The sequence below is a fragment of the Passer domesticus genome, chromosome 1, assembly GCF_036417665.1.
Source record: "Passer domesticus isolate bPasDom1 chromosome 1, bPasDom1.hap1, whole genome shotgun sequence".
In the NCBI taxonomy this organism is placed as follows: domain Eukaryota; kingdom Metazoa; phylum Chordata; class Aves; order Passeriformes; family Passeridae; genus Passer; species Passer domesticus.
In genome coordinates, this window is record NC_087474.1 from 120,764,225 (window position 1) to 120,777,188 (window position 12,964).

Sequence of the window (12,964 nt, forward strand, 5' to 3'; positions counted from 1 at the left end):
CAGAGAGAGTTATTTGAATTTCTCATCCCTCATTACTTTCCCTCTGTGTTGTCTGACATATTTATTTGCCTTTGGATTCCCTGTTCATCCTGTCACCCTACAGCACAATTTCACAAAATGTGAGTATGAGTATCAGACTTGCAAGATAAAAAGCTGTCAGTGCAACAGTTCTGATCTTTGAATTGCCTCACTTTTATGATGTCACATAGGTATTACGTTTCATTGTGGGGAAATTTCTTGTATTTTTTCTTGTCTTACTATTCTTCCTTAAATATAATGAAATTGGTGTAAAAACTCTGAAAAAGCCCTCTGATAGTCAAGGCTATTTAAGTAATTTTTAGCAATATATTAGACTGATATAAAATATGGCAATTTATCTTGCTTGATTAGGATGTCTGTGTGATTTAAGAACATATTAAATTACAAGATTATGGATTTTTGACTGAAGAAATTGTCCTGTTTCATTTATCATTTCAATATAGATTTTTCTAAACTGTCCATGATTCAACCCATAAACCATAATGACTTATTGAATCTTTGTTACTGAACCAGCAGCCACTAAGTTAACTAATTTGTGTCACAATTTGACTTTGAAGAATGAGCTGCTTGAGGTAAGTTAGAAACCAGGAATGCAAAACTTATCTTTCAAATGGAATGTGAATCATAAATAAAATCTATTTTCACCACCCTTTCCACGTTTGTTGATAACAATCAACAGTTTTATAGAGACTCAAAAAAACTTGATAAGATTAAAAAGTAACTAGATTTTTTATTTTATAAAGCAGAATGCTATGCACTGTCTACTTGTGATTAGCACATATCTATTTATCTTGTGTCTGTGCTAAGCAGTTTTCAGAAATGAAATTCCTGGAATGTCATAATTTCATGAAGTGCCATATGTGCCAAGTCCCCATGTGCAGCTACACTGAGATATGGTCCTAAACCCTCAGTCATATATGATATTAATCCAATATTTCAGTTCATATATATGCATGAACTAATTTTGTAAGTTACAGTGCCTTTCCAGTAAATAAATTTCTCTAAGTTTTTATAGGTCAAAGCTTTTTTAGAAGACAGAACGTTTTCCAGTAACAGAAATGTTTCAAAAATGTAATCTATTTTACCACCAAAAGTGAAAATTTTCAACAGTTTCTCACCTTCATTGTATAAAAAATTACAATATTTTATTTAATTTCACACGTTTATGTGTTTAGATAAACTGAGATCACTTTAGGAACTTAAAAGTTATCCCAGTTCTCAGAGTTATCTATTAAAATAGTTATCAAGTATTTGTTTAGTTTTGCCTTGTTTTCCAGAATATAGCTTGTGCTATTATAATCCACACATGTGAATATACACATGCACTCAAACAAACTTGAAAATGTCCCTAATCATAATCATACAGCCTTTGCTTGACAATTCTTCTCTATATTAAATAGTAGGTATTGAGCCTGAAGGAGAAATGCTTTTCTGTTAATAAAACTTCTGGTACAGCATGTTGTCTGGAAAATCAATCTAATTTTTTCTCATGATCTACGGAGGCAAGAGACAAATATCTAAGGGAGCAATTGCCCTAAATTTCATGGCTACTTTAGTATTGAGTCAATCAAATGTGGAATATCAATACATCTGCACAGCATGAGTGACTGTATCCTGTTATTGTGATGAACAGCAGATGTAGAATTATGAAAGAGAAAAACACTAAGAAGGGATTATGTACAGTGTTACAGGGATATTAAATATCATCAGGCAAGATGATATCTTACTGTGTGTCCAATTTAAATTAGAGAAATCAAGATGAAACCAAATTAATTCAATTGAATTGATTTTGAAGCATAGATGTCTCAATTCCTAGAAATTAGAGGTCATGTATTTTCTTCAGTTATAGACAGAAAATGTGCCAAACTTCTGCACATAGTAGTACAATTTGTTTATACTTACACACCTCTTCTGTGTAAATCCACCTTGGTCACTGAGATCTAGACTGCAGTCAAGTTGGAGGGATGAGGATCTTATTTATGGATAGCATATGAAACAGCAGAAATGAGAGAAATTTGAATAAACATTGAATTTAAATAATTTAAAACTTCTTTTACTTTACCAGTTGGTTATTTGTTTGTTGTTTTTTTTTCCTTCTGAATTGTTCTTCATTCAGGAAGGAATGAGATTTCAAAGAACATGGCTTTTTAGTTATTGCATAAAAATACAGTGTTTAGCATTCTTTTTGATGGTTGAATATTGTGGTACAGATCTGTCTTCTTTTTGACTTTTATAAACTTAGTCACCAAACAAACAGATACTTCAACACATGTTCTTCATTGAACCTCAGACTGTATGACAGTTTTAGTGTTTGATATTGACAAAATAATTAAGTACTGAGGTGTCACTGTAGTAAGAGAAAAATGGAGCTTCTCCCTGTCTCTGGTTATAGACCATAAAATATCCAATAAACTGTGACAGAGACTAGTAGTGTTGATTTCATACAAGGGGATTTCAAAAAAGCTAATATTTTCCAGTGTGTAATGTTAAAAAAAACAGCCTACCCTGTCCCCCACCCAAAAAAAAAGAAGAAAAAGAAAAACAATAGAGACACTATTTTACTATATATTTCATGAAGAAATTTCGCTGAAAATTCTCTGCCCAAAAGTGCAGAAATAAACTAGTGTAAATATATTTTCAAAAGGTACACAGCATTTGAAATCTGGGAGGATAAAACATGCAGTAAAAACATTAATTTTAGGGACATTCATACCACTGGTGCACCAAACACACTTGTTGACTTTTTTACCTTTTTGTTACATAATTATTACCATTTTCCTACATTAATATTACTTACATATAAGACAATGTCCCATAACTTGTTAGTGTAGAGATCAGTTTCACAGAGACATTTAAAAATAGATCTATCTCATTAGCACCACTGTATGAAATATGGGTTGAACTACTTTCCGTAGCATAGTGTACCCACGCACGAGGAAAATGTATTTTATTGCTAATGACACTGTTTTAAATCAAAGGTCCCATGATGTTTCTACTCCCTGTTCAGTGGTTCTCCAGGTGTTGGCATAGTGGTGACTCATGTTCTTCTACTCTTTAAGAATTTGATATAAAGAACTCAAAATTAACAGGATAGGTAGGAAATTATATCCTGAAGCGAGCTGGAATAAGTTCTAGTTCAAACTTCTGTGTCAGAAGATCTGCTGGTAGTAGTAAGGGTCTACAGCTCTCTGGTTACATCTTAGTCTGTTCAAAGTAGTGACTGGAAACAGTCTGCTAATCTCCTATTTACAAGCAAAAAGGTTCAAAACTCCTACAAAGAGATTTTCAGGAAGTAAAAAAAAATATTAATTGACATTAGTTAATTTGAAATTAAATTTGTAACATCGTATTGTTTAATGTGTGACTGTGAACTTGCATGTGGAGGCTCTATCTATGTTGCTGTATAGTAGCAGCTGCTTGACTTAGAATTCCTGACTGGTGGCTCTTTACAGTTCACTTACATTAAATTTCACTGACATGATCTGTCAGCAAATACGTGGAATACACCTTTAACATCCCTGGAGTACGTGGTTTAGGTTTTTGTATTGTTCTAGTACAATAAGTATTTCTTCTCATGTTTTTGCACAGGCATAATTTATAAAAACTGCCAATATATGATATTGTATCTGGGGTTCAATGTTTGCAGCTATATAAAATTTGACAGACATCAGTTTATGCATGTGAAATACTTGCAACAACTGAAAATTTCTGAGAAATTTTCAACACTATTGATTTTTTTGTCAGATAGTCTACATGGGCTGGACGGAAGAACGGGAACAAGACTCCCTACAGGACCGAATGTACACACCAAAGTTTCTTGCACTGAGGGGATCTTCCCTGTATAAATTTCTAGCACCTCCAGTAAGTATGCTACTTATGCTTAGTGGGAATAAATTTTATTAAATAAAATAATGTCATGTAATGTGTGCAAGTCTTTCACAGTGACATACCACTCATTGGGCTAGAAGGACTGTAACCAACAGCATTGAAGAGTTCTAGAGTGTGTGGTATAGAAGTGAGAGGAAACAGCTCTTCCTCAGATGATTGGGTATCTAGCAAGAACTTATTTTCCCACATTTCAATGAACGCTAAAAAAAAATAAGAGAAATCTGCTCATGTTGCAAAGGAGCTTTTAATTTTCTTTTGGCAGACAGAACAGGCCCAAAGCAACATGGTTACATTTAAACTGAACAATCTTCTGGAGAAACTGCTGAGATTTGGGGAAATATCAAAGCTTTTTACATGCTGTAGAGATAGCAATATATCTCTATTTAGACTCCATCCTGAATGTAAGTTTTTGCTGCTTGAGAGCACCAAAAGGAAGGTAGGGAATCAAATGAAACTGTTCAAGTTAAATATATTAATTGGAATCTCACTGGGAACACCAGAGAACATTTTAGTGCTCATCTTATACTCAGCAATTTGCTTTCACTGTCTTATGGTACATCTAAGATGCAGTAAAGATCCTCTAGCTAACTTTTAAGCCAGTTGCTAAGGAGACAGTAGCAGTCCCATCCATGTCTGCAGCAGGAAGAGTCATGTGAATTAATTTGTCCTGTTTATTGGGTGACCTTTCTGACTGCTGCTAAACTCTGTGTTTGTCAGATCCAGGCTGTAGCTCCTTCCTGCCTGCAAAAGAATCATAAAATAGTTTGGGTTGAAAGGGAGCTTTAAAGGTCATCTAGTCCAATCTCCTTACAGCAAGCAGGGACACCTTCAGCTGGGGCAGGTTGCCTGTCTAACCTGGTCTTGAATATTTTCAGAGACAGGGCATCTACCACCTCTTGGGGCAATATCTTCCTGAGGTAGCTCAAAGTCATCTTGCAAATCTTTAGATTGATCATCACTAACTATTGGTGTTCGTTTAGCAAAAGGTATAAAAAGATGTGAAAGACATGAGGAATGGAAGGAAGTATGAACTGAAAACCTCATGTGTTCAATGTTTGTAGACTAGTTCATGGGTGTGGGATTTTGGTTCTCTCAGGTCTATTAATTAATTTTTCAGGGTCTGATTAAAATGTCAGATTAATGCTAACAAGCACCTTAATTCAAAAACATCTCTTGTGTCTTTGGCAGACCTACTTGAGCATTTGCTGCCTGTCAAGTAAAACCAGCTCCATTCTGGGTACTAGGTAGAATGAGAATCAATGATGAGAAATCCTTTTCAATACACAAGAGGAAGATTATTATTTTCTAAGAACTATGGAAGAGACCACAAACATCTTTACTGAAGAATCATAAATTTATAGCAATAATATACTTGTAGAGGGTAAATGTTGATGGGGGGTGAATAATGGCTGTGAAAGGAACATGTTCATATGAAGAATCTGAACCTGAATCTTACTCATGGTAACATGAGTAAGGAAGATCTTGGCAAGCTGCTATTGTATAAGACAAGAAATTCATCCTCAAGTTTTTATAGCTCTTGTTTCAGCTTAGCTGCAAGGACAAAATGAATTTGTATTGCCAGATTCTGAATCCTAGTCTAAAATAGAAAAACTGTTGAAATGCAGAGAAAAATATTTTCTCTTCATGGAGTGGGAGGGAAGCAGAATGATAAGCATGCTTTTTTTAGGACAGAGCTCCTACAGAGCTGCCTTAAAGACATAGAATGATAGAATGTTTATGTTAGAAAGGACCTTAAAGTTCATCCAGTTCCAACATGTAATATATATAATAATTGCACACTTCTAAAATCCTACTTTCTATATCCAGACTTTTACACATACGGTTAAATTTGCTATTCTGAAGATTTGTCTCTTCCAGGGATTAGAAAATATGAACAATATTTCAATGACAGTTTCAGAGCTTCTTTTTAGGAGATGTATAAAGTGTAGTTAAAATAAAAACTGTTCTAATTATATGTGCAGTATAAACTGCTTGGACAAAGTTGCTTTCTGAAAAAAAATGTCCTACAAACTTTCTTAACCAGAAAATTAAACAAAAGTATTTGCCCAGTCTCTACCAAAGACTAACACATTAGGGAAACGTGTTTAAATGACGTCTTTCAACAGCCTCCCCTGCCTCTTGTTTTATTTTTTTGATCAATAGTACTTCTACTTCCCATGCTCAGATAAAAAAGAGCAATCCTAGTGTGTCTTATATACATTTTGAATTTTTTAAAGAAAATTACTTCTTTAGTATTTTTTTTATATTATTTTGTGGCACATTTCCTTCTTTAGAATTATTCATTCTGTCAACTCTGGTGGTTTTCAGTTCCTTCCAATTTATAATTGGAAATTTACTTGAGAAAGAGTCACTAACATCCTTTCTTTTACTACTCAATATTTCAAATTAAAACATTAAAAGTGAAGGGTGCAGCAATTTCTGTGGGTGTCTTAATTTTACAATTGCTTTTGCTTTGCACATATCTTTGTACAGAAGCAGTTTTGTTTTGACCTGAAAAGAAGTCCCTTTACAGTTACAAACAAAATCAGGAAACCAGGGGAGAAGAGGGAGTTCTTTTATTTCCTCCCAAAGTATGGAGCCTCTAGTAAATTTTTAAACATAGTTCCAAATGGCTTTGTGCTTCAGGAGCAATAATAATGGCTTTTCCTCATGGCACAATAGGACTTCATCTGGTGTGACTGGGTGTTGTGGGCTCACTGGGGCTGTAGCAAGGCTCTTCTCCCCATTTTTCTGTTCATGGTGAAAAATTTATCTTTTTTTCCATAGGAGAAAGAGTAGCTTTGTGGTTTAATACCCACAGTTCAATAAGATAGTGAAGACTACATTTCACAATGACTACAAATAAAGAAAATTCTAACAGAAGAGGAACTATAGCACTGTGGTTTTGAACTTTTAATTCATGCCTGTGATTTCCTTAAAGGACTTTTCATTGCACCAATGTTTATAAGTAAAAATTAGTTAGATATATAATTTTCTCATACATCAAAATAATTTTGATCTATTAATGATTACTTTCTCTTTAAATAAGAAATAAATTGATTTCAGATAATATTTTGTTCTTTGGGCTCTAGAATATATTTTATCAAAATTTTTTCAAAAAGTTTATCCTGAATCTGATAGAAGCAGTAATGTATGTTTTCATCACCCTCTTCATTGTGTCTAACAAATTTAATGATACCACTGTTTTCCTTTAGATATGGGCCACTGTCCAAAGTTTCTTACCATTAAGATGATTATTCATTCATTTATATTCTCAATTTAATTCTATTTTGTGCCTTCTTCTTTATTTTGAGATTTTAATATTTTCCTGTTTACTGCTTGCATTTTCCTTGGAAATTTTATACACTGTTCTGATATTGCCTTAACTCTTCCCTTACTGAATATATTAATCTCTCCCTTTCTGTCTCATTTAAGTCTTAAATTTCATTCTTTCATATATGCATTTTTCTGTGTAAAACAGTTGCCTAAAATGAATATAGTTAAAACCAGTTGTGAAATCCCAAAACAAAGAGGAAAAAAAAAAATAGACTATACTTCAAGTATTTGTTAGAATTTAGAAGTAGATTAATCTTGGTAAGAAAAAAAAAAAAAAAGTGAATATATATAATGTTGTTTCATGCTTGGGGTTTTTTTTTCCCCCTGGATCCCCCTGGTAAGTGTCTGGGACATTGTAAGGTTGGACACTGGTGTTACAGATTGGGAAATGCTGTAGGTGATCAGGAGCAAATAGTGGCATGCAGTTACAAGGAGGAAAGTGATGAGAAGCATGTTTTCTAACAGGCAGAGCCCTGGCTCTGTGAGATGAAAATTCAAGGGCTGCATCCTCTCAGGATCTCACTGCAACCCCTGCAAGTTCCCAGGGGAAGTATCATCATTTTGCATAGAGCAGGCTGCATGCAAAAGAACTGCAGTGTAAGGACAGGGAGGATGTCTCCTAAGCATTGCCTGGATGGAACAGTCTGGTCCCTGCTGGTTGTTGCTTTGACGCAGTGCTTGGTCTTTCTGAATATATTTTAATCAATGTAAATAGTTTAGGGATTTTTATTTTTTTTTTGCTAATAAACTTAATTATTAAAACCCAACAAAAATAACTTAATTTCTTTTTCTGTTTATTTTGTGTTTTGTTTGTTTTTTAAAGGTCACAACCTGGGATTGGACACGAGCTGAGAAAACATTTTCAGTTTATGAGATAATGTGCAAAATTCTCAAGGTATGATATAAAAGTAAAAAAATAAATTGCTACTTTGACAGACAAAAGCATAACACTAACTACCTTGCAGAAAGAGATCTATTTTTTCCGCTCTAAAGTCAAATATCAGAAGTTCTGGTGTCAGTAGGTACAGAATCAAACTAGAAGGCATGGCAAAATTGGAAATAAACTTATTTTGACTAGGAAACAACCTTATTTCTCCATATGCTGCATGGGGTTTATTTTTCTTTAATGTCACATTTAACTAGTGTAAAACTTCCTTTTCTAAATGAGGACCTAAGAAGCAGAGATCGGTTTGGCTGTTTTCAAATATGTTGGTGGAACTAATAGAAGCTGCAAAGAATGATTTCACTAGGACAAAATATGCAATACCCTTTTGAAAACTTTTGTCTTATTTTTTCCATTTTCATCAGTCTGTCTGAAATGTAATAAATGAGAAGAGATAATGATACGTTTAGAAAGCTAAAATTATGAGTAGCAAGTTAAATAAGACCATTATCATACATTGTTTCAAATTTTTAATTGTGAATTCAATCAGAATTATTTTGTCTAGTCTTTTCTCTGTTTTAAAAACAGTGAAAAACAGATGCTCAAAATTTCTCAAATGAGAAGGAAAAGAGATGCGTTTTTCTATTCATGTGAAGTGCTTTCTGCTTTATGTTGGTTTTGGGGATGTTTTGGTCCAAATTACATAAAAGGTAATTTTAACATTTCTATTTTTTATCTAGGCAGAGACAGACTAGTATCAACAAGAAATATGCAAATACCATGCTTTTTTAAAGTGTTTTCCACTGGGAAGACCTTTCACTGACATAAATGGTACATTTCTTTGGTTTGTAGGTCACACAGGTGCACTGTATTTTCCTTAGGGAGGTGAATGAAATTGCAATGGCTCAATAAAATTTGGAAACTTTTTGCACTTGAGACTTCAAAAATAAAACAAAACCACAAAACAAAGAAAAAAGCCCACCATGTTTATAGTCTGAAAAAGTCCTCTTTGCTAACGGTCTGAACAGAGAAGTGAAAAGTTTTCTTTTACTGCTGTGTTGGCTGTGAGGTCTGGAGTCTTCATCAAGGAGTAGAACCTCCCAAACACAAAACATCCCATCCCTGTGGGATGTCCTTCAATTACCAAGTGTGTGCAAATCTTGGCTCCCTAGCAGTGCTCATGCAGGAAGAGGAGGAACAGGACAAGTTGTACATGGTAAAGGCATTGCACTGAGGGTGTAAGTGAACAGTCAGGCTTTGATAGAGTTGAAAAATACCATTTCTTACATGCACTTTTCCCCCCATTCTCTTTGGTAACCTCTGAATCCTTCAGGCTTTGGGCTTAATGCTATAAGCATCAAGGTTCTTTTTCAGAGAATGAAGTGCTTTGTAGCCAGATGACTCCTCCTTATGACTTATCCAAAGATTTTTTCATACTCTTTAAATAGAAATGTATGGAATTTGTGCCATATAATTTTCTGTAATTTAAAGGTCCTTCTTCTTTTCTTTTAGCTATTTGTCGTTGTTGATGGTCTTAATTCACTTGCAATTTTGGCCATTTTTCTTTTCCCCCCTGTGTTCTGTGTCTCCTATTCTTGTATATCAATACATTAGTTTTTTGATTTGTTTTTGTTTCTCAGACACATAGCAGAAGGAGAGCCAAGGAGACAGTCCACAAAGCAGTAAAAACTAAACCAGTGCCTTTCTGGCACTGTTGTATGGAAGTACAGAAAAGATGCTGGAGTTTTTTTATCATCCAGCCATCCAAACTGTCTGAGAAGAGGTGTAGATTTTCCAGCCTCAGTCTGTATTAACACAGAGGCAATTCCAGCATTAGTAATCTAAGAATATAATTTATGTGTTTCTTTATCACTTTATTCATATTCAGTTATTTGTATATTTTCTGTAAACGTGGTCAGGCTTATAAAATGCTGAAATGTTTCAAGCAGGTTCTTTAGCTGACAAAAACCTGTAAATAATAAAAACTGCAAGTGGGAAAATCGTTGCAATGGAATTGAAGCTTCTGACATTGAACCATTAATCTTCACCATATTCTAGTTTTCTACAGCAGTTGCTATAGAACTTAACTATGGTTTCACTAAATATAAAAGCAAATAAAACCAAGAAAAACAGCTTCCCATTACACTACTACATTGAACATCTGTGGAAACTCAAGGTTTTGTTCAGCTTTTACGCCAGCATCTTAAAAGTCTCCATTTAAGCAATGAGTGTTTTTTAGACCCATTTGAACAAGCCCTATGGTTATTACTGAACCACAGACCATGTTAAAAAAAAAAAAAAAAAGTTAATCTGGTGTTTTGTGATCACCTTCAAACTTCTTCCCTTTTATAGTACCTCAAATGCTATTTTTGTTATAAATCTATTTGACTTGGAGAATGACACAGGTTTTCTTTCACTTCAAGTAGAAGGACTTGCAAGTCCTCTGTATGAGTTAGCTCAGGAGTGAGAAGCAGTGCTTTAGTTAAGTGTTACCACATCATTTACCAAGCAAAGTGTATCTGTATTGCATGGCTTGCTTGCATTTGAATGAGATATTAAAAAAAAAATTGTCTATATTCAGACTTACATTCATTAGGATGCAACTGTCACCCAAGGTAGCTGGTAATTTCTCCTGTATATACTGGCAATTTCAATAACTGTCCCTCGTGCCACAGAGATAGGACTTTACTTAATATGTCTGTAATTGTTTTTTTCTCCATTTTACACTCCTTAATTGTGACTAAAATTCTGATGAACTTCACAAGAACAGTCTGGATTAGATAGATTTATGACCCAAAGTGTATATTTTTAAATAGAATTGTAATTTTCCTCAGTTTGAGAGACTTCTCTAAGTTTCTCTTCATGAAAGCACTACAGTGGAGAATATGAGCTTCCAGATCCTACAAAATGCATACTGAATGACTATTTTAGTGTTTCAGGATGATAATTCCTCTTCTGGTAACAGTAGAATTATTAAAACAGTAAATAAATGTTAATGTCTACACAATACTTTGTCTACTACAAAGTACTTAAGTGATTTAATCTTCAGGAAGAGTATATAGTCCAAAAATGTTAAGTAAAACCCAAAACTTGGCTGCCACCATGAACAAAGTTTTCTTTATATTTACTTCATCTGTTTAGTGTTCTTTTTCCTCTAGTATCCATTCCAAAGGCTCTGATTCCTTTCACAAACAATATAGAAGACTGGAATACCATTTTCAATTGTCACAGTTGCCTTAGTCTCAAGCAGCTGAAAGGCAGGATGTTCAGAGGTGTCAGAGATTATTATGTGATTTACAGCTAGTGTATTAATATTTATAATGCTCATAAATAAATAAATCACTATTTTGTTGAACTGTATAGTTTTTCTTTTCTGGATCAGATTACAAAGAAAAGGATACAGAAGCAAGGCATCAAGTCTCTATTCTAATTTGATTAGGACCTTCTAAATGACCAGGAAGACCCTTAAAATTTGAAGCATAAAAATACACTTTAGAAAGCAGTCTTTTCATTGTGTGAAAAACAGTTTTATTGAAAGAAATTTAGCAAAATGTTGTTGATTCCCTAATTCAGTATTTACAATTTTATACAATAAAAAGATAGAAAAAAACCCCAAACCCTCATAACCACTTTCATACACTACCATAACGATAATGTAATATGAAAAAAATATTCTATGTGAAGTTTACAAACTACCAGATAAAACTACATATCACATAAATATGAAGCTCTTAATTGTCAAGATTTTGTGGATGAAATAATAATTATTGACATGAAACCTAGGTAAAGCTGGCTGAGTACAAAAATCACATTTTAATTTAATTGGTTTAAATTATTAATTGTGGAATAATGGCAAACAGCAGTGGGCTATGTTTGATGTAAAAGGAGCATTTATGGAGATGCAAATAACTTAAGACCTGGGGAGGAGGGGTAAATGCATAAATTGGTAAGCATATGAAATAATTTATTAAAAATTCAATAGATCTGTTTATTAAGGGGTGGAAGCAGAGAGAAAACAAGGCACTGAAGAGCTCTTTAACCCTAAAAATAAGCAGGTAAAAAGAAAGTGAGTAGAAATCAAAGTGAGGCAAGTTAAAATGGCAAAGAAGGCAAGAACTGTAAAAGCTGTGGTGATTAATCAATGAAAGAAGTTGATACCATTTAAATCACTTCAACCAGTACCACATCATTTGAACCAGTAAGAAGTTGATACATTTAAACCATTCTTTTTTTTTTAATCATAAATTTATTCAGACTAATGCTAATGGGACAGTGACACCACCAGCATGTGGATGAAAATCTGTGGTCCATATTAAGAAATTTGTCAGGCAAGATAATTTAATGATACCACTTTTGACATTAAAATGTATCTGTGAGTCATTTGCAATAGAACTGCTGGAAGAGTTTGCTATCAAAAGATATTTCTAATTTATTCTCCCAGAAGCTTGTTTCATTTTATCCTTTATTTTGGGGATTAATCCCCATTAACAGCCAACTAATTTTAATGTTGCAATTGAACAATATTCAATATTCAAGAAAAGAAGGTAATTCTATCACTAACTTCAGAAAGGCAGGGGGCCTTATTGTGTTCAGTATTTCAAATCTGATTTAACTTTGAAGACATTTATATGTTGGTACCTCTTGATACACAGTTTTAACATGAGTGTTTTGAAAGTGTGTACATTTGTAAGTGTGTATCACTTAGCAAGATTTAAATACCTTAGATAAATTTTAAATAGTTTAAATATTTAAACATTTTTTTTCGTATAGGGGTAGAAGGTTTGTTACGTGTTTCAAGTAAATTATGAAGAATAGCAT

General features: G+C 33.6%; 1 protein-coding gene across 8 annotated transcripts in view; it reads left to right on the forward strand.

Annotated features, from left to right (window-relative positions):
* SNTG1 (syntrophin gamma 1) overlaps positions 1–12,964 on the forward strand; it is a 315,524-nt gene that overhangs the window by 260,370 nt on the left and 42,190 nt on the right. For all 8 annotated transcript variants that reach the window (XR_010346377.1, XM_064386038.1, XM_064386030.1 and 5 more), the window contains 2 exons: positions 3,784–3,900; positions 8,087–8,158. Coding sequence is in view for 7 of the 8 variants with exons in the window: in XM_064386038.1 (XP_064242108.1) it covers positions 3,784–3,900; positions 8,087–8,158 (189 nt within the window). In the remaining variant the exon portion in view is untranslated. The remainder of the gene's footprint in view (positions 1–3,783; positions 3,901–8,086; positions 8,159–12,964) is intronic.